This window comes from Boleophthalmus pectinirostris, unplaced genomic scaffold (genome assembly GCF_026225935.1).
Source record: "Boleophthalmus pectinirostris isolate CB_2022bp ecotype Guang Dong unplaced genomic scaffold, ASM2622593v1 HiC_scaffold_21, whole genome shotgun sequence".
Lineage (NCBI taxonomy): Eukaryota > Metazoa > Chordata > Actinopteri > Gobiiformes > Gobiidae > Boleophthalmus > Boleophthalmus pectinirostris.
Window position 1 is genome coordinate 23810805 of NW_026571175.1, and position 22103 is coordinate 23832907.

The 22103-nt window shown below is 37.6% G+C and overlaps 1 protein-coding gene across 1 annotated transcript in view; it reads right to left on the minus strand.

Annotated features, from left to right (window-relative positions):
* The window catches only part of akap9 (A kinase (PRKA) anchor protein 9), a 79999-nt gene that overhangs the window by 18246 nt on the left and 39650 nt on the right, over positions 1 to 22103 (minus strand). The window contains 11 exon segments of the mRNA XM_055157614.1: positions 2368 to 2487; positions 3649 to 3881; positions 5060 to 5098; positions 5723 to 5840; positions 6377 to 6471; positions 9818 to 9980; positions 14360 to 14577; positions 16166 to 16311; positions 17121 to 17233; positions 19370 to 19621; positions 20006 to 20239. Of these exon segments, the coding sequence (XP_055013589.1) occupies positions 2368 to 2487; positions 3649 to 3881; positions 5060 to 5098; positions 5723 to 5840; positions 6377 to 6471; positions 9818 to 9980; positions 14360 to 14577; positions 16166 to 16311; positions 17121 to 17233; positions 19370 to 19621; positions 20006 to 20239 (1731 nt within the window).

The window sequence follows — 22103 nt, forward strand, 5'->3', positions numbered from 1 at the left end:
AGGTGCACCAGTTAAATACACAGGGAGACAGGGCTTATGTGTCAATATTGAGGAAAGCAGAGGACAAAGGTGTGGTTACTAATTAGCACTAAATGTTTTCAGGACAGTTGGCTCTACATACATCTAGAAGCAATACCTGTCTGGTTACTCGATCCACCTGCAATGGCCAAAGGAGAGAGAGGTACAGCAGGTCAGGGGGGCAGTTACAGGGCACAGGGGCGGAGCAAAGGCAGAAGAAGCACTTAGTAATGGAAAGGCAGTGGGAATATCCAATGCTCTGTTCATGAATTTAGTATTTTAGTAACTCAATGAATCATTTAAGCAGACAAGCAAGCAACTTAAAGGTTAAAGGTAAAATATTACACAGAACTGACTGTGAGCCTTAAAGCCATGTAATAATGCTGTTACTTCATCAAAAACATACCTGGAGTTGTGTTTTGTGTCATTCACACATGTTTGACACACATTTAGTCTCTCTACATCTCCAAAGCTCAAAATGCTCTATTAAGTTAACAGCTCCTTTTACCTTTGGTTCAGTGGAGAGTGGCAATTCCAGGGCTGAAATGATCCAAATGATTCTAGTGAAGGTGTAAAGAGTCTAAAAACCCAGTGGCGCACTTCCTGTATTACCGCATGACATCACAAGGTGGAATAGAGTATTTTTCGTTAGAGAGAAGAACTCTGCCTAAATGCAAGGTTTTGTTTGTATAAAGTGGGAATGGAAGAAGACACAGCTCTGGGTATGTGTTTGATGAGAAAACAACATTATAACATAGGTCAGAAAATAGTGTTAAAATGTCCAACTTAAATCAAGATAATGCATTGTTTTTGTTGTTGTTTCTTTTGGTCACATAATTAAATCTCTAGAGTGCAATCAATGTTTTCTATGAATCTTGCCTTGGGACAGGATCAACAAGTGCAGTAACTTTGACCTGAAAATAATAATGTAAAGTTAACTCTTCATAAATGAATGTTGTCCATGATTATGAGTTTATAAAATGGAAAAAAAGAAATATAAAAAAAAAATAATTGGACAAATAAAAGAAGTGAATAATGACGTCAAATGAGTTTTCCAGTTGAGCCACCAAAGCTCCAAGTCCCTGGGAAGCTTATTTCTTAAACCTGATAGTGCATGTTCACACTGCTCTTAAGGGAATTAATTAAATGTAATTGGCAGATGTTGTGACGCAAGAACAGAGGACGAGAAAGCTCTTCAAAATAATCTGTGACACAATGACAGGGAAGTAATCAGTTTGAGAGCAACATGAGTGATTCACAGCAAAACCATCATTAAAGGTTCTGTATTACTCAAAAATTTACTCTTGTGAGCTTTAAGCCTTGTTATAATGCTGTTACCTCCTCAGAAACATACCAGGTGTTGTGTATTGCTTCATTCACACATGTTGGAGTAACTCTTTATTTATAGTCTGTCTATAACTCCAAAACTCTAAAACCTCTGTTTCATCTTGTGATGTCATAAAGCTGTTTTTGTTCTGTGGAGATTAGAAATTACAGAACTCTTTTTGCCAACCTAAAACTGCAGATTGCTTTGAACATCTAAAAACTTGTGAAACTCAGGCTGAAATCAAGACAAAAGTTGCAAGTATTTAATATTGTGCTTTGTTGTTATTTTGTGTTTTGTTATATTGTACTGTTCTGAATTTAAATGTGCACTATGCAACTTTTCTGGTGGAGGGTCCGCTACCTTCTCGTCTCCATGGAGATATTATTGCTTTCCTTGAAATGTTCCATGGTGTGACATTAAACATGTCCATCTAACATTCATTCATTATGGGTGTTTCTATTTCTCAAAAATACAATAATTTCTTCTGTGAATTGGGGCGACTCTCCACAGAATTGAATTGTAATGTAGCGTAGTGCCGTAACTTAACTGTCCTCTTGTGATTTAATCTATTCTGTGGAACATTCTAGACAAAGCAAAATAATTTCCACGAAGACAAGCAGACATAGGCTTTCCACCTTTAACACTAAAAACTTCCAATGGACTTAAAACAATGCATTTAGATTGTCCAGTGTATTAGCTATGTCTTTATCAAATAAATTACAAAAATAAACTGACTCAGACAGTTGATTTTTGCATGCTGTCACTGCTTCTGACTACACAACATTACAGGCTGCTATCCAAGCGTAACATGCCATTAGAGCCTTACTGTATTTGCTGTACTGTTTTGCTGTTTGGCATTATTATTATATGGGAAACTCGCATCAGCTTACATCAGTTACACAGCGCAGTCCCTGTTCTCACTCGGGATCACTTTCAGGTAATCCCAGCAGCTCCATTGTTGAGCTGTGACTATCATCACAACACTGTTATGTGCAGATATAATAAGTGTTTTCTCAAGTTACCTCCAGGTTTCTTTGCTCAGAGCCAGACTGAGGCTTCTGAGACAACTTCAGCTGATCCTCCAGTTTCTGAATCTCAGTTTGGAAGAAGTCTCTCTCATGCTCCCGGTCCACAGCTTGTTCCTGCGAATTAAGTGGAAAAAACAAAACAATTAAGGTCCTACATTACACAAAATTGACTCTTGTGAGCTTTAAACCATGTTAGAATGTAGTTAACCTCTCAAAAACATACCTAGAGTTGTGTTCTGTTTCATTCACACATGTTTGAGTAACCCTCAAAATGCTCTGTTTCACCTTGTTATGTCATGACGCAGTTGTTTTCAATTTAACAGCTCCCTTTTACTATTTTATGTGTTAAATATAATGATAAAAGGTCTGTATTGTTTATGTTCCAGAAATCTATACTGAAAGACATTTTTATCTGTTTCAAATAAGACAAAATTAAATATTGATGATCAGTATGAGAAAAAATGTGTCCAACCCTACGTACAATGGAGTAAAAAATAGCCACACCCCAGCCAAATGTGTTTGTGAAAATATTCAGTATCATTGTATCAGGTTTAGTAGTAGTACTTCCAACTTAGGATACATTTAGGGCAAAACTTTTCAATCAGTGATGCCAAAAAGCCTCTTAAAGCATATATTGCCATTTTCTTCACAATTAAAATCTGGACTTTGATCTATTTATTTATTTATTTATTTAGGGGCAAACATTTCTGTAGATCAACGGTTTGTTTTGTTCCACGCAGGCAAGTTTCAAGAAACAAAGGTTTGACTGTATCTTAGCATCTTGAAAGTGTTTATAAAATGAAACATTCCAGCATCAAGAGTCAATGGAGTCCTCATTGGATGATTACACATTTGAAGGTAATAAGTAACAAACTCCATCTCTTTGTAACACTTTTACTTCCACTTTAATAGTCTGAGTTACTCATGAGGTGAACACTGACACATTACCACAGGGTAGTAAACCATTTCAATCTGGGTCAAACGGCACAGCACTGAATTTGTAACTACTTTCAGTGGAAATCCACATGTTACAGGAATCGGGATGACTGATTGCGTAACTAATAAATACAAGATATGGACAGAAAAAATGGCTTCTGCCATGACCTGTTATTCTGAAATTTCTAAAACTTTTGCGGCTGTATTTTATATAAAGTGTAGTTATTATAAAGTGCCACCATTTAACTGACTACTGCCCTACACTGGGGCATTGTGAAGTATTCATGGATTTGCATTGTTACCAGAAGTTGTTTTATGATATAATTACATTTAACTCACATCGAGAAACCTCCTGTTCTTGTCGAGCTGTTTCTCCAGTGCTTGGATCTGCTGCTGCAGGTCAGTGGTCTCACTGGTCTGCGTCTGCTCCAGCTCCATCACACGGGTCACCTGGTCCTCCAGCTCCGCCTCCAGGATCTTCACCTGCTTCAGGAGATCTGCGCTCTGCTTCTCAGCCTGGAGCTGCACCTCCACCTTCTCCTGCATCAGTTTTTCCGTCTCCTCCAGCAGGTCTGTCCAGGGGCCAGCCAGGAACAAGTTAGTGTGTGGATGTTAAGGGCATATGCACATTTGACAAGAATTAGTTAGACGATGCTTGAGAAAGAACCAATAAAGAGTCTGAAGTTTATGTATATTCATGAGTTTCAACTTCCTGTTATATGGTGCCATTTTGAGGACGGTTGACCATTCAAAAGATACAGTTTGGAATTAATAATTATAATCATTCTAAAATCTATTAATAGCACTTAAAGTATCTAAACTTGAAGGACTTAACATATCTAAAATATCTAGAACTTTGTACATTATATCACTAAATAAGTAAATAATAAAATACAGTATGTGCAAGCTCTTTTACAACAGAGTACAAAATGCTTCATCTGCCACTGCAGCTATTGAAGTCTACATCAATATCAATTTCACCTTCCTGTTATATGCATAATTTTTTCACAATTCGTGTTTATGAAATTACTCATGTTTACCAAAGTTATCAAAATAATGTATCAACTATGCGTGAAAGGAAATACAGCATTTGAATTAAAATCAGACTCTTTGTAGATCTCATTCAGCATCACTACAAAATACTGCCCATTACCATCACCAACACCATCCACCACCACGATTCAAATTTGCCCCTTTTATGCCACCAGTGAGTTACCCCCCTGCACCTCACGTACCTAGGATTAGTGCCAACATGAAAAAGTAAAAGTAACAAAAGTGCAGGGACAGCTTAAGACATGTGAACAGGTGAGACATTGCAGTATCCATGCCCCATAAGCGCACACAGGCGGGGGAGAAGAGGTTCCTAGACTGCCAATCATCTTTATAACATGCTAAAAACCAAGGATTGTTAAACTTGGATCGTTTCATAGGGTCAATTTGTGGATGATTGACAATAAGGAAAACGGTAAACAAATAAATGTCTGGAGCTTACTTCCCTTTTTGCATGCCTTAATATATGCTTACAATATTGATTCAAAGACATAAAACTGACAAGACATACAATAGGTCAATCAAATGAAGCTGAAGCCGAGGTTAGTGATTGCATTGAGTAAGTGTGAGCCCATAGCAAGCAAGCTTCAAGTGTGTGCTGGTCAGACGCTGGATTAGGGTTAGAAACGTAAAGTGTCACGCAGCTAAACAAATGAAATAAAAAAGAGACATGACCGAGCCATGCGTGAAGTGGACACACCTGCTTCTGGAGCTGCAACCATTGCAGCTTCAACTAGTCCTACAGGAGAATCAGAAAGCACAGGTATTCATCATGCTGTCTTTGTATGAACAGAAGAGTGGAGGAGAACAGTGTGTCTCAGTGTGAAGTGAAGAAACAGGAAGTGAGAGGATGATCTAATATTGTTACTACTATATTCCCAGAGTTTTAATCCTAAATACTACAACTAATACTCACCATTTTATCAATGCATGCGGTCAAGAGACACCTTTTTGATAATAGATACATGTTATGGTTCAATAATTATCTCAGTGAAACAATCTCAGATACATATTAGGAGCTCAAGATTTTCAACAGTGGTATCTTTGTCATGTTAAAGCAAGCTAAAATAATAACATGTATACAGGAACCTAAAACACAAAGATCTACATTGCTGTACAATCTCTTTATTAGTAAATTCAAGAAACTGGTCATTATTATTCATTTATAGTCTCTATAGCTACAGTTAAGTCCATGCCCATGGTCTAAACTTTAATATTTATTGAAATATACTGAAAACTTTACTTCCTCCTTGAGCAATAAATGGTTACACCTAATACATTACACTGCTTCATATTTAAACCTCCCAATAGTCTTATTATAATCCACACATGTAGTAGTAGTTGTAGTCGTAGTGGTACATACGTAGCTCTCGGGGCCCTGCCTCCTCCCTCATGGCCTCCTGTTGCCGTGACATCAGCTCCCTCTCCTCCTGCAGCTGAAGTCGCTCCTGCTCCAGCTCATGCAGACGAGAGCTGGTCACCTGACAACACAAAGTACCACATATTTAATGCAGAGAGCAGTATATATTTTAGAGGGCAAACTTCTGAAACATACTAATCTGTGTGTGACTGATGTATTTTTGCTTTGTACTTGATCTATTAATGATTTATTCATGCTTGGTTCATGTTTTTTCCCATTATGCATGGTTGAGTGATTATAAATGTATAACATCAAATGTTCATGAAATGATACACTAATCTAAAAGGATATTTGTTCTTTATAGAAATTCAAACAGGGCAAATACTGCGTACACTTCCTATAGAGACTGCTTAGAGGCAAACTGCTAATCTCAGAGCAGACATGGACGTTAGTAGTGTAAAAACTGTGGACCTGCTGCAGCTTGTTCTGATCCGGTTGGGTCAATGTAAATGCTCTATTTCCGAATATCTGTCTGACACTGTGTTAAGCGTTTCTTTGATGAGCACTGGTGCATGAAGAGCCAAATGTTGGATGAAAAATAATGCAAATCGTGTTGATTCAAATACTGTTGTATTGTATTAGATGATAATCCCTCACCTCTAGCTCCTGCTCCAAAGTCTGTTGTAGCTCTTCTTTTTGACGCAGTTGCTCCTCCAGCGCAGCTCGTTCACCCGTGTAGCCATCAATCACACCTAAAACAATACAAAACTGTAACAGTCTCGCTTTCACATTTTAATCTGAAAAATAAGCAGGTTTGATCAATAGTCATATTAACAAATTGATCTGTTAGCAGCTAATTCACAATGTTTCCTATAAAGTTGAAAGTCAATTCAGTACACATGTGTAATGGGTACCAGTATAGTTTGATCAGGTGCCTTGACTACTATTTGCAATACCATAGTTACTCTGGGTGAAACCAGCTCATGCTTACTGCGTGACATTTAGAAGTCTCTACACATTATAGACTTAATTTTGGACAATGGTGTACTGTATATTGAAAACAAACCACTTTAACAGGGATTTACTGTCTCTCTTTCTTGCATCATTCAACACAGGAATTTGCGGTGATTACTTTGAGCCTGGTCTTGCTTCGTTAAAGCGCATTCAGAGCAGCCATCCAGAAGAATGAGTGTTTAACAACATCCAGCGTTATTGTACCTACCACAGGCCACAACTGTTAATATATATTTAAGTGGGTAGTTTAAATAACATTAAGCTCTTCAAGATTACCAAGATAAAAAATAATAATATTCAGGTTTTAATTGTGCATTTTTTGAGAGAGCATTTGTGCTAAAAGGTAAAATGTTGAAAGTTGAACAAATTTGCTGTAATATATTATGTTATGGTTTACATAGATTTCTGTGTTTAATTTCAGATTACAAACTCCAGTTGGTTGTTAAAGGGGCCATATGACGCTCTTTTGTGATCTATGATATAATGTTGTTTCCTCATTATAAACATACCTGGAGTTGTCTATTGTTTCATTCACACATGTTTATCACATGAACCCTGCATATTTATATTTATATGAATTCTTCTCTCAAATGGAAAACACTCTGTTCCACCTTGTGATGCCATGAGGTGAAAGGAAGTGCTCCACTGTGTTTTTAAACTTCATACACCTTCACTAGAATCATTTAGATAATTTCAGCCCTGGAATTGTCAGTCTCTACAAGACAAAAAGTAAAAGGTAGCTGTTAAGAATAAAGGATTACTCAGTGAGTGTGAATGAAAGAAAACACAACTCCAGGTATGTTTTTGAGGAGGTAACAACATTATAAACATGTTCAAAAGCTCACATGGGTCAATTTTGCATAATATAGAACCTTTAAATATCATACAGTCATGGGAAACATTGCACTGGCATTCAGACAAACGTGTAAGTAAATGTTCAAATGTCTGACCCATTTCGCTTTAAAAGAGGCACAATGAGCTGCTGTATTACTGTTCTGTACTGTTCACAGGTCAGTAAGCATTAGACACAGAGATGGCACTCATAGGAAAATCATAGTAAACATCCAACCACTGATATCCAATACCTAGGCCGGTCACAGTAACAAATTAAAGTATGATTTATTGCTACTGAGAAATATCACAAAAAATTATACTATTGAAACTACTTTATGCACTGACACAAAGCAGGATAATAAGAAGAAATGTCAGTAAGTCAGTAAACCAGTTTCAAAATATATTATACAGTATCATTAAAAGCCATTAAAAAGCTGCAACACATTAATAGCAGAATGAAGAGATATTTAGCCATAAAAGTTACTTATTCAACCATCTACAGCTCAAATCGTATTACATTTTATTGTATCACAACAAAAAAATTACAAACATCTCGCCAATTTGCTCCAGCTTTCATTTATTGAACAATAAGTCAATGAAGTAATTACTGTGACAGGCCCACTAATAATACCAAGTCTGAACTAACTCGTGTTACTAGTGCAAACTGGTTATGGGGTGGATTACTGTAATGTTGAACTGGAGCTACATAGAAACCAAATGCCATCTCTGTCAGTCAGGTGATTACTTTATTTTCCCAGACCAGGAACTATAGGAGGGCCAAGTTTGCCTAAGGAGGGACAGCTCTTTGACACACCAACAATAACAGGTGTGCATTACAAAATATATTCACAAAAAAACTATAAATATATTGCCTGGCTTGCTAAGGGTTGAGAAATTAGTTGTGTAGATTCAGTGAAAAAGATATGCTTTGAGGGTTTAAGAAATATTAGTGAATTAATAATATTATTCAGTTTGTCAATTAGCAAAAAAAACTCAAATACAAGCTTTACTCATACTTTTTTTTAAATAATATTAATTTAAAATACTTACACTTGTTTGTGAAAGTAACACTGAATATATATAACTAGTTTTGAATTGGAAATTGGAATGCGGCATGCTTATCAGTTTGTATTTCCATTGTAATCAACATATTGCACATGCTGAAATACAATTATATTATAAAAGTGAGTTAAGTTACCTTATATATAAATTCGATATAAAATACATCTGAATCATCTGTATAATTATGATGTATGTGTTTTTAAGCAACATTTTCCACATGGATTCATGTGCTGTGTACTCGCTGACATTTGATACAGAGGAGGATCTTTTTGCAGCTTAAGCCTCGTCTTTGGTTAAATTCAAAACCTGTTTGAATAGACCACACCCATCCCTTTAAGCTACCTGGATCATCAACACAAAAGTGACAACTCATTCCTCCACTAGATGCCCAAAAGTCACGCGTAATCGATTTGAATCACTCCCTTAAAATTAAAAGAATGTCACACAAGCTGCCAGCTATTTTTTAACTTACTCATATTTCATTTTAACAGATGCCATAGGACTATAAAATTTGGAAAAGTAAATATTAGCTTGACTAAAAACAAACAGGACACAACACAAGCTGAGAAAATGACAGGACAAAACACAGTGTTGATTTAGGAGGCAATACTCACATTTGACCCCAATGGAAGAAAGGACAACAGTTGTATTGTGTATGCAGCTTTAGATGTGGGAGAACAAGCCCCCGTGAACCAGGTGTACATGACATTGATGGGAATTAACTGCTTTAAGATCTTAAAGTTGTTTTTAGTGCTCATGTCATCCAAATTGGTTCAGAGTTGTTTTACAGCACTGGAATAAATGTTTACTTTTGTTTCATATGAAGGTATAAATGCACTTTTCAGTCATACTTGGTGATGGCTTAAATCTTCTCCAATGACACAACAGAAGAAAGCTCAACTTAAACTGTATTTCTGCAGTGAGATGTTGAGAAATGTACTTTTTTGTTGCCACATCTCTGATTGGGCGCATTTTTATGCTGAGACTACAACGGACAACGGGACTCTTATCCAATGACACAAAGAGACTGAAGATCTCAAAAGGGAACTGAACCAGCCCACTTCACATTACTAGATGAAATAATAATCCATTATACTGCCTGTGTTCAGAAAATGTCCTATATCATCATCTCTAATATTTCCGCATTTCCCAACATGTGTTGTAGTACAGAGGACAGTGGTTTTGTACCCTCAGCCCGGTGCAGCTCCAGAGCCAGCCGTTCTCGCGCTCGTGCCTCCTCCATCAGACGTTCCTGCAGCTCATCCTGACGCCGCAGCAGCTCGCTCATCTCCTGATTGTGTCTGAACGACTCCCGCATCAGCTCCGTCTGTGTCAACCTCGCATGGTCAAGCTGCAAGAAAAATCGATGTAATGAATATCAAACAGTGAACTGACAACACTGGCAATTAATATAATTTATGATACCAAAAGACACTGAAATGTTGAGGAAAATCCACATAGAGACAACTAGAGATGCACCACTCAATTTTTTTTCGGATCTGATACTAATTCCAATAGCTTTAAATATCTGCCAATAACTGATATCAATTGATACCAGTGCAGAGACCAAAAGCTGCATTTATTTCCTTATTTATATATTTCTTTATTTTATTATTTCTAATAAAATAAGACTTTTTTTTATATAAATAAAAATTCTGAGAAAACATTCTGGGCCAACTACAATCAGTCTTATTATATCAATTTAAATGTCCTACCAGTATATCTATGTTATATCAAGATATATTTGGAAGTCAAAATCCAATCCAGCAAATTTTTCAATATCAGCGTCGATACCAGATACCAATATTGGATCAGTGCATCTCTAGAGACATCAACTGAAAAAAAGTTAGATTTAGGTCATATTTTTATTTTAATAACTGATGTCATTACTAAATGAAATGAAAACAAAACTGTTTAATTTTTGTGTTTCTATTTCAGTGAAAGAACTCTCACTAGCACAGTGCAGTTAATCAGAGTTTGGAGTGACTTTATTTCAGTACCATGTGACACAGAAATTCAGCAGAATGATTTCCTAAAACCACTGCCATAAAGTCAGGTGACAGATGCTCTTATTCCCTCATAAAATTCAATTAAACATCACAACACTGTTTCATAAACCTTTGGCGTGACCAATCCTATTCCTTTCACTGTTACTTTCCATAAATTTCCCTATCTCCTTGAGCAAAGGTCTTGTTATATCTACAGTGAACCAGGAAGTCCCACGTGTCATATACAGTGTGCTATAATATTTTGCACCGTTTTCACAGTTGTGCTGCTGGGCACTTATGTGAGAAAACATGAACTGTGCTTTACGTTTGCATGTGCAGGCCTGACTGCTGTGAAATATTTAACAGACCCACTTCTCTTCAGTGACTCAGAATAACTACATAATAATGTATAATTTAAAATCTATACAGTTGTCAGGCAGAAACTTACTGTATAAGGTGGGGTGGGGAGGGAGATTTTAGAGATGACTTTAAGAAGATGGCCATTTGTCCGGTGGTTGACATGAGAGATCTGGGTTTGCACCACCACAGCATTTTTCTCATTCAAAGTGCTACAGAGGGGGAATGGTCGGGGCAGGGGGATACGGGACTCAACCTCATAGATGTCCTGATCCTCCCCTTCGACCCACGTGGTGCTGTGCATGCTCGAGTTCCAGTACGACCGGTACGAATCCATGGTGAAGAGTGGGCTTGACAAGATGTAGCTCCTTCGCAAAATTCATTAAAAGCTTCTGTCACTCATAATAATCCAACAGTCCGCTCCCGGCTTGGTGCCAGACCTCAAATGGGAATAAATCCAGTGGAGAAGAGAAGAAGAGGTTGAGGTTGTTGATATATCACCGAGCAACTGTTCCTAAGCATTCCCAGCACACACAAGTAGAAGGGTAAACAATATAGGTAGAGTGACATTCACGTCACCACAGTCACATGCCACCTGCTGGAGGTAGAACCAGTTCCAGGTAAATAAAGGGGGAGATATAATCCAAGGTAGGTCAGACGCTGTGAGGCTGGGAAAGGGATAGGTCCTGTACAGAAAAGTCATCCTTGGGAGCAGCTTGTAGTCACTTTTGAGTCCAGCAGCGCAAAGGTGGTCCCAAAACGATAGAGGTATGTAAACAACCAAACCTGCATCTCTCTACTTTGGTGATCCTTTTCCTGAGTTTCCAGTGACCTTGTTTCTTCACAGTGGGATCAGATCATGTCGCACAGTAAAGCTCGCTCCCCCGCGTCTGTCCTCTCTCTCCACTGTCTCTCTCTCTCTCTTTCTCTCTGGAGATTCATTAACAATACCATGCAGCCGTAGCAACCATGACCTGAAGGGGAAACTCCCGGGGGCCTCCTTTAGTTGTCCGGCAGCCAGCTGAGTTTGTAATGACAGCGCATAACATCTCTTCCCTCTGTATTTCCTATTGGAACAGTTGTCACTATGGCTTCTGCCCTTCTCAAACCATTATACTGCGTTTTTTCCCCTCCTGTCAAGTGAAGCGCACTAACCCCCGGCACGCTACTGACTTTGTGACTCAGCTAGCTCTGCGCATGCTTCAAAAATATCATCCCAGACTTCCACACAAATCCATCTACGGAGACTATTTCACTTCCGATACTGATTTTACAAACCAGGATCCTGTTCAGCAAATGTGGGAGGGAAAAGTAGGTGTGGTTTAAAGCGATTTTCCAGGTAGACTTGCAAATAAAGACACAATGCGTTCTTTCAACTCCTCCCTCACTCTCCCACTAAAGTTGTCTGACTGGATTCCCTCGTTTGTGTCATCATACAGTAGTTATAATGGTTAAGGAGTTTTGACAAGTTGTGTGTTTTGGCCCCACCTGCTGACAATGTTTGACTTGTATTTTAAACTTTTTGCATGAGCTGATAAGAGAAGGTGAAAAGGCAAGCTATTTACTACTAGCAGTAATTTACAGCTGCCAACGACACTTAACATTCCTGACCGGCTTCTTGTATCAATCTCTGCGTGAACCAGAGGCAGACGAGACACAATGATCTAAAGGCTACTGCTGTTTAACCACAAGGCTAATGTACATCCGATCAATAGTAACAGGGAAATCATTAAACAAGCCATTTCAGGTGATTACAAGTTTATTGTGCTGGAGATTGCCTGTCCTCTCTGTTGACAAAGCAAATAATCTAGGGCCTGGGACAAATAAAAAGATTTTGTGTAATTTGAACAAAATAAATAATTCTTGGAGTCATGGATAATTCTGTGACAAAATTGCATGTAGGGCATATGAAAAATCATTTGTGTAAAAAAATAACCTCCAAACAGGCCCATCTCATATTATACTTTTCAATAAATAAAAAAACTTCAATAAATCTTCTAAATCTGACCATTAAAATAACAACAGAATAAATTTGCATTAATATTTCTTATTAAAAACAAATAAATATGGCTTTTAATGCTAATTTCATGAGCACAAACAGAGCAGGCTCTTAGTTATTCTTCTTGTCTAGTACAGGCCGAAGCTTATCATTGATTTTTTTAAATGATTAGATCGCAGTTCAAATTTGATTAAGTGCCCGTCCCTTGTTTTACGTATCATTTACTTTACTCAAATATTTGTACAGCACAGTATATGCAATTCAATGGCTCTTATTACCCAACCAAGACCACACAGGCATGGCTACACCATTGACGCCTGGCTGGAAATGTCTTCTTCATTGCTATTTTTAGATCACTGAGATAAAACTCATTTGAGTGTGAGTAACGCGTGCGCCACAGCCAACGGGAAGATCTGCTCTGCACAGTCAGATACTACGTGAACGCAACCAATGGCCTAGTTAGACCTCGTTAGACCGGGATCGGCCTCTGTAGACTGACCCAGGCCTCAGCGGGCATGACCTGAGGGGAGCCGCTCAATTGGACAGACAAAAGGTCCATAAACACAGAGCGTATCCATAGGCAACCGCTGTGAATGAGGAGGGGCTTTCTGGACAGGACGACTTTGTTACGACAACATTCTGCAACCTCATTCCCACTGAAGAGGGGAAATCACAGAGGGGTTAATACTATAGGGGAAAGGTTTTTACGAGCTGACAGTGTGTGAGTCTGGAGGTTTCTGTTTACATTTAAAAGGAAAAGCAACATGAGAGTCTCCATAGTGGCAGCATCTCAAATTTCAGGAATAATTGTACCCTATGGCCAATTATGTAACTAAATCAACAGAATAAACTAAAAGGAAATAGAAAGACACTGTATTGGCTTCCTAGGAAAAAAAAATGATTCCACGGAAAATGAAGGAATAATATTTTTATAATAGTTTTTAGGAGCAAATATGAAATTTATTAATAAAATTACTTTTTAAATAATGGGTCTAAAAGACACATTGTTGATCATGCAATTAACAGCTTAAAGAAACAAAATAATGGCTTAGTTTGTGGTATTTCGAAACCAGATCGACTAGAATTCTTAGTATTGTTTAATGTGGACATGAATTATCAAAACATTAAAACTAAAACAAAGGTTTGCGTTGTTCAATGACACAATAAACAAATAATTATGACTTCACTGAAGCAGCTTTTTCAGTGCAAGAAATGCTATGGTGCAATGTCACCACCAAGTTACTGTTGAGGACTACCTGACCAACACCTTAAAACCTCATTGTGAAAATTTGCAACAGTCATGGAACCAACCAGATCCAAAAGAAGTCTTCAAGCCTTAAGCCACAGTTTGGCGAAGAAATACAGTTTAAAACTAATACAGCATACCTGGTCAGTGGCGTTGGTTATGGCCATCAACATCTTCTCGAGTGCGTTCTGGAGGCGAGTGCTGATGTTGGTGAGATACTCCTGGTTTTCCAGCTGTGAGGCAGCTCCCTGCAGCAGATGGTCCATGTGTTGTAACATCTCCAGGTCCTCTTCTGCCTCCACATCCACAAACGGATAAGTCTCCTCATCTGCACCTGACTCGCTGCCTGAACCACTGGCTGCAAAGTGATCAAAAAGAGAATTTAATCAGATAATTTTATCTTACTTTTATGAGTTTCAATCATATCTTATTTTAACACATAAAACAGTTGTACAGGATGGTCCTGCCATTTGTGTCTTCAACCCATTAATACCTTAATATTTCTAGTTGAGATATTAAACTGTATAATTCTAATTGCACAATTTCATTATATACTACTTTGCATATCATTTTGAATAGATGGCACCAATATAATGCAATAAACTTTGGTATGCGGAATTTGAATGACAGACATTTACAGAATTGAATCAGGCATGAGGCCATGGTGTTCCAAAGAAAAATGTTACTGCCAGCAATGTTTCATGTAATTATTAGTACTTCAATAGTGATCACTCACTATGGTTGGGGAAGTAAATTTTCCACAAATTTTTCCCATAGACTTTTTGGAAAATTTAAATATTAAGAGTTTAAAGGCATCGCAGAGACTAACCAGCTACATGCTAACTACGATCTATAACACAGTCCAAAAAGCAAAGTTAAAATACAAGACTTTTCTATTCATAAAGCTTCAGAAACATATTTTAAAGGGGTTGTGGACATTAGTTAACACATTGCTGATAAGCCCTAAGCAAGTTTTCAAACTTTTAATATATATGTATATTTTACAGAAAGTCTATGAGAAAAATTAATGGGAAATTTAGTTTCGGACCCGGGGCGTGGGCGGCCATTGTTGAGCTCCATTAGAATGCAGAATGTACGAATGTAACATCTAGAAAATTACAGACCTGAGAAGCACTGTTGTATGGATGAAAACCATAGTAAAAGTAAACTTAAATCTCCATAGATCATGGGTAATCCTCTGACAATGCTTGTGTGTGTTTTGCCCAAACAGAAACTTGGCAGGGGGTCCGGTCTTTGTTCAGTTGTGTTCTGTTTGTCTTATGCCACCGCAGGGGAGCTCACATGTCAGATACAAAAGTCCCTGTGTGACATCCACATCAGGTGGTTTGTGATTTGATTCATGATTGGACACTTTATATTTTCTGGTGGAGGGTCCATCAAATGCTTTTTTCCATGGAGATGTTACTGCTTTGCTTTGAAAGTTTCACAGTATGGTATTAAACCTTTCTATCTTCATGGAGAGCAAACCAGGCCAAGCCACAGGTCAGGTATTTTTGAGCTATAAAATCACTTGTGATTTAATAAATGCAAGGTAGAGGTTTTTAATGTCATACTGTGGAACATTCCAGGCAGAGCAATGACCTATCTATAGCAACAACCAGGTGACGGACCCCCAACCAAAAAGTTACATAGTGCACTTTTAAGAGTTTATTATACTGTTGTAACTATCATAATTTTTGAATCACTAAAGATGCATTCACACTTGTACTAAGACCACACAAATTTAGAACTAAACAAATTCTAAATGTCCAAACTAGATCAGGAGTAGACCAGGACCAAAATGGGCCTACATCTGAACTGAATTGGGCTCAAACAAGACTAAACCAGGTCAAGCGTGAATGCACCCTTCGCAATCTTGTAGCTGCCCAAGTGAAGTAAACATCCTTCCTTTGATCTACTATTCATGTATTATTACTGTGACTTGCCTGGAGTTACTTTAACTTTTTCTGTGCTGGAAGCTTTTCTCAGAGTCTGAAGATGAAGGCCCAGAGTCTTCTCCGCTGCAGAAGTTGTCGTCAAGACGTCCACCAGAACCTGACTGAGCTGCTCATTGGCTCTAAGCAGCAGCGCCCTTGAAAGAGAGAGAAACAATAAAGGAATAATGTGTCTGTTTTTATTTGTCAAGAAATTTAAATTGAATTGTAATTTTGCATGATTATACGTTTGTTGTTTTTGTTTTTATGTTCTTTCTTTACTGGGATCGCCACAGAAAATCATACCTCTAAATTCTAAATCGATTTCGCAAGTTGCCTGAGGCTGAAAAAGGCTGAATTTTCTCAACTGCTTCTTTAGTATCTTTAGGACTGCCTTATATATATAGATGTTTACACTGACTGCTACCCCAGACATATCCTAGTCTATTTATCCGGCTTGGAACTGGCATAAATATCAACTCGGCCTGTCATGATAATACATTTTAAAGAATGATATATTGCTACAGAGAAATATTGCGATAACCGATAATACTGAAACTACGTTATTTCTCTCTCATAATAACAATAAAGCAGGACTATCCCAGTGAAAGTTTTTTTTAAATAGACAGTATCGTTAAAAAGACATGAGCTCTAACAAATAAATATCAGAATTAACCAATAATTAGCCATAAAATTTACTTATTCTACCTTCTACAGCTCAAGTATTACTGTATTACAACAAAAATATCTCACCACTATTGAAAAAGTAATGTACACACGATAATTACTGAATCTAAAAATATTTAGTTCCAGGTTTGGTATATTGAAAGATAAGCTGATATATTAATTATCGTGACACGCCTAATATCAAGTTTTACTAGGTTGTCATCAATGTCAAAACAGCATCCACTCTAATTCAGATCAGCTTCTAAACTAATGAATAGTTAAAATATCAAGTGCTCTGTACCTCTCATCCTCGTGTTCATCCTCTTGTGATCTTGGCGCATGTGTTGTTTTGGCTGCGGATGACACCACCGCCTCCACCTCAGCTTCTCTTTCACCTTCTCCCTGCTTCAGAGCCTGGACGGGCAGTAGAGACAGAACAGACAGCAGACCGGTCATTGCAAAGTTACATAAAACCTAACACATAACTTCAGCGGACTCCTCACTGTATGTCTGCTTATGTAACAATTTAGTCAAAGTGGATTCAAATTAGGCATTGCTAGTCATACAGAGGAACAGTCGCCTTTTAGCAGTTAACAAATGAGTACAGAAAATGCACACAGACACAGTTTGGGCTAGTCTATCGGAGCCGAGCGAAACACTACGGTCTTTGTGCTGCTATGGCAACAGGTGCACCTGAGGCTTAATGCTGGCAGAGGCAATAGCGCCGCCCGCTGGGGAGAAGAGAACAGCACAGACTTTGCTCATTTGCAGTCCCAGCGCTCAGTGCAGCATGTGTGAGAGAAGCTGAGAGGGTAAGCAGAGACTGGTACCAACTGTGACTGTGAAAGAGGGCTTTTTCTTTGACTGAAATTTGGTTTATTAAGAGACAAGTAGCCCAGTGAAAAGTTACTACTGGGTCTTTAGTCCAATGAGTCTTTATTTCTTTCCCTTTTCCTTAGTTTTAATACATATAGAGACTGAATGAACAACTAATATAACTAATAACAACTCATTTTGAAATATACTAGTATTTCTCGTTATCTCTGCCCCATTTTCTACAACCTGGCTCTAATAATAAATTATTTAAAGACTACTTTTGTATATTGCTCAACACATCATGTATTTTATGAAGCATATATGTTATGTCAATATTGTAGTTCATGGTTATTACTGTGCCTACTGTGCTTTCTTTAACAATTACAATTTATATTTTGTTTGTATGAGCTGTTTAATCACCAAAATGTGCGGCTGTTAGCATAGTATGAGCAGCGAGTAGCAGTAGTAGAAGCAGCTAAAATTACACTTTTTGGCACCAAGTTTTTTACTCTTGGCCAGAGGTTATTTGCCAAAACATGCTGCATATTGTATGTTCAATTTTTGATGCTTTATTTAGAAAATACCAAGGCTATTGTTTAGAGAACTCAGAAAAAGGATCTCGCTGTGCATGCAGTTTTAATTATATGGTTAAATCTTAAAGGGCCCATATTGCCCTATTTTCTAATGAACATTATGTAATAACGTTGTTTCCTCATCAAAAACACACCTGGAGTTGTGTTTTGTTTCATTCACACCTTCACTAGCATAATTTGGATAATTTCTGCCCAATAATTGTCTATAATCTCTACTAAACAAAAGGTAAAAGGAGCTGTTAACTTGAAAACCACCACTACATGACATCACAAGGTGAGCTTTGGAGATGTAGACAGACTAATAATAAAGGATTACCCAAATGAATAAAACAAAACAACTCCAGGCATGTTTTTGAGAAAGTATAAACATTCTAACATGGCTTAAAGCTCACAAGAGTCAGTTTTGTCTAATATAGGACCTTTAAAGCCCCTATACTTCATTTTATCATAACTGGATTTCAATGTTACAGATGAGGAGTTGCGTGTCTCCATTTGGTGAGAAAAGAGGAGCTGACAGCAGTGGCTATCACAAAGTAAAGCCTAATCATGCAGTAAATACAAAGTGAAAGGCTAACAGGCCTGAGAATAGCCTTGGCACGCTTCAACTTCACTATAAGTCGACAACTTTGGAATGAGGAATTTAACGATCAGAATGGGGTACAACGGGGCAATATGGATTTTTTTCCCAATATGGAGAGTCCTATTTATTTTAACAAGAAATTTGCAGTGATTTCAAAATATAATAAACATGGTAGATTCATAAGGTGGTAAATGTACTTGCTACTGTCTCTTTACTAAACTTTTCCCAGCTAACAGAATTTTATCTTCTTTTTTACTATTGAACCTACCTGGAAGACCAAGAGATTACATAGATTTTTACTAAAGATATATAGACCAGTCTCAGAGATTTCACAAGTTGGGTGGCAAGAAGAACAGCTGGAACCCCACCCACATGTTATTTTTTTTGTGTTTATTAATAAAGCAAAAATTACAGTGTATTTAAAACCACATGTTTGACACCTGCAGTGCGACAAAGTGCATCTGGAAATTGACAACACAACACATCAGTAAATGAGTCATTAAATTAAACTAACAAACCTACACTTGAAGGTTAAAAACAGATTATTATACTTACACTAACCTGGTTCAGTGCTCGTTCTGCTTTCTGGAGTTGATCTCGTAGCTTTTGTATTTCTGAATCTCGTTGTTGTATCTCGAGCTGCAGTTGGTCCCGCTCAGATTCAGCCCAGTCCCCGGTGACGGAGGCTCTCGGCGTCTCCTCCTCTTCCTCGTCCTCTTCGGTTTGCATTGAGCTGCTGGTTTGATCCAAGTCTTTACTGAGACGAGCCAGTTCAGTCTTCTGAGCGAACTCCACCGACATCTGGACTATGGCCTGATGAAAATAGGAACAATATATCTGGTTTAGGCAACTTTATCGGTTAAAACTGATTTTGTCATTTAAGATGAGATTTGGGTTTTCTGTTGCCATGGAAATGTAATGTTATGTAGGTGGAACTCAGAAATCTATGGGTGGAACTACTTTATTTAACACAATAACAAACAATAAACTGACAATTCAGCTCCCTCTTTATCGTCGCAATTTTGAATACTTTTGACTATTCAAAAGATAATACATATATGGACTTATGCATTTACATAATTCTGCATTTAAATTTTTCTAAATTAGGTTGACAAACTCACAGTAGTTCTGACTTTAATAATATAGATAGATAATTTGTATTTTATTTTATTACTTTATTCATCTTTAGTATCTTACCTTGGCAACCTCTTCCTCCACTCTCTCCCAGTGTTGTGGTTCTAGTCCAGAGACACTTTCTTCCTCTCCTCTAGCCCCTCGCCCCCTCTCCTCCGTCAGCCTCCTCAGCTCTGCGCGGTGCTGCTCCTTCAGAGTCTCTACTTCCTGGACATACTTTTGCTGCAGTGCTTTCTTCAGAGACTGGAGCTGTGCAGTCGTAGTCCGCCCTCCCTCTGAAAACTCCTCTTCAGCCTCCTGCATCGAACCAAAAAGAAATATAACATTACAGACAGCAGAGATGGTCATGTGACTGTACAGCCCAGGCAACAGATACCCAAGGTTTGACCACTTATAAATACACCACTGGATTCTACTTTTTTTCAGCACTGATGAAAAAGAGAATACAATTTTAACTTTCCATTGAACCACCATATTCTTTAGTTATATTACTGACACTCAAACTCAAATATGACAATAAAATCTATCATAAGAATTGTGGATGATGTAATCATCATTACTTAAATTTACTTTTTTCAAACCTGCATGCTTATAAATTAACATAATTTCCCCTCACAAAAAAGAGAAAGGAATAGAATAATATAAATAATATAAATAAATAGCAAAGGCATTTAAAATCTGAATAATAAGTTTCAGATTTCATTATTTCAGAATAATAAAAAGAAAAATGCACTGAATTTGAATGTTTTTCCTCACACAACCATCAACAATTTTCTTACATACTTGTATCCGTGGAGATGTTATATATATATTTGACTGGAATGTTACATGTTGTGACATTAAATATATCCATCGTGCATTATTCATTATTGCAGGTGTTTCTTTTGCTCAAAAATACAATAATTCCTTCTAAGAATGGGGGCGACTCTCCACAGATCTGACCTGTAATGTAGTATAATGCTGTAACCTGCTTGTCTCCATCATGATAGCTATGTTTAATCTATACTGTGGAACATCCCAGACAAAGCAATAACATTTCCATGGAGAAAAGCAGGTGGCAGACCCTCCACTAGAAATGTTGTGCCATGCATCTTTAGGGCTCGAAAAAAGTCTGGCAAAAAAAAAAGAAAAAAACACAAGTAAAATACATAAAACTATCACAACATTTGTTTAGTCAGGAGAAATCACAGTTGAATTATTTTTTTTTGTTGATCTTTTAAATGAACCTACCTTAAGAGCAGTAAATCCAAGTCTCCACTTTGCTTAAGCACTTTTTCGTCCTGTATTTACTATTTTATGCACATGTCAGTACTGTTTTTCTGCCCTCTATCTGATTTGTTTCTGTATAACGCTGCAGTGTTTTAGAGGTTTGAGAGCCAGAGACCAGCCTCTTATGAAAAGAAGTAAGTTGCGTGAATAAATCGAGCTACATGAAAGCCGTCTCTCATTCATGTCACTTTATGTCCCGTTGGTCAGAGAGAAACAGGCCACGCTGGTGAGTTATGCAATGTCCGAGCTTTTTAATCTTCAGATGTAACAGTCTTCTTACTACCCCAGTGAAGCAAAACTAAAGATTTAGGGCATGTTGTTGCCTAAAGCGAGCTGCTCCTGCCTCTCCCCTCAACCGCCCTTAACTGTCATACTATTTTAATGTAAAAACATGCTTTAACTTGAATCAAAAAGCAATACATTGAATATTAATTATTTTAAAGGGCCCATATTACACTGTTTTCTGATCTATGCTATAATGTTGTTTCCTCATCACAAACACACCTGGAGTTGTGTTTGGTTTGGAAAACACTTTGCTCCACCTTGCGATGTCATGAGATAATAGAGGAAGTTTCCCCTGTGTTTTTTAAACACCATACACATTCACGAGAATCATCTGGATGATTTCAGCGCTCAGATTGCCAATCTCTACTGAACAAAAGGTGAAAAAGTAGCTGCTAACTTGAAAACTACTGCCTCATGACATAACAAGATGGAAAACAGAGGATTTTGAGCTTTGGGGATTTAGACAGGCTAATAATAAACGATTAATTAAACATGTGTGAATGAAACAAAACACAACGCCAGCTATGTTTTTGAGTATGTAACAACATTATAACATGGCTTAAAGCTCACAAGAGTCAATTTTGTGTAATATAGCACCTTTAAGAAA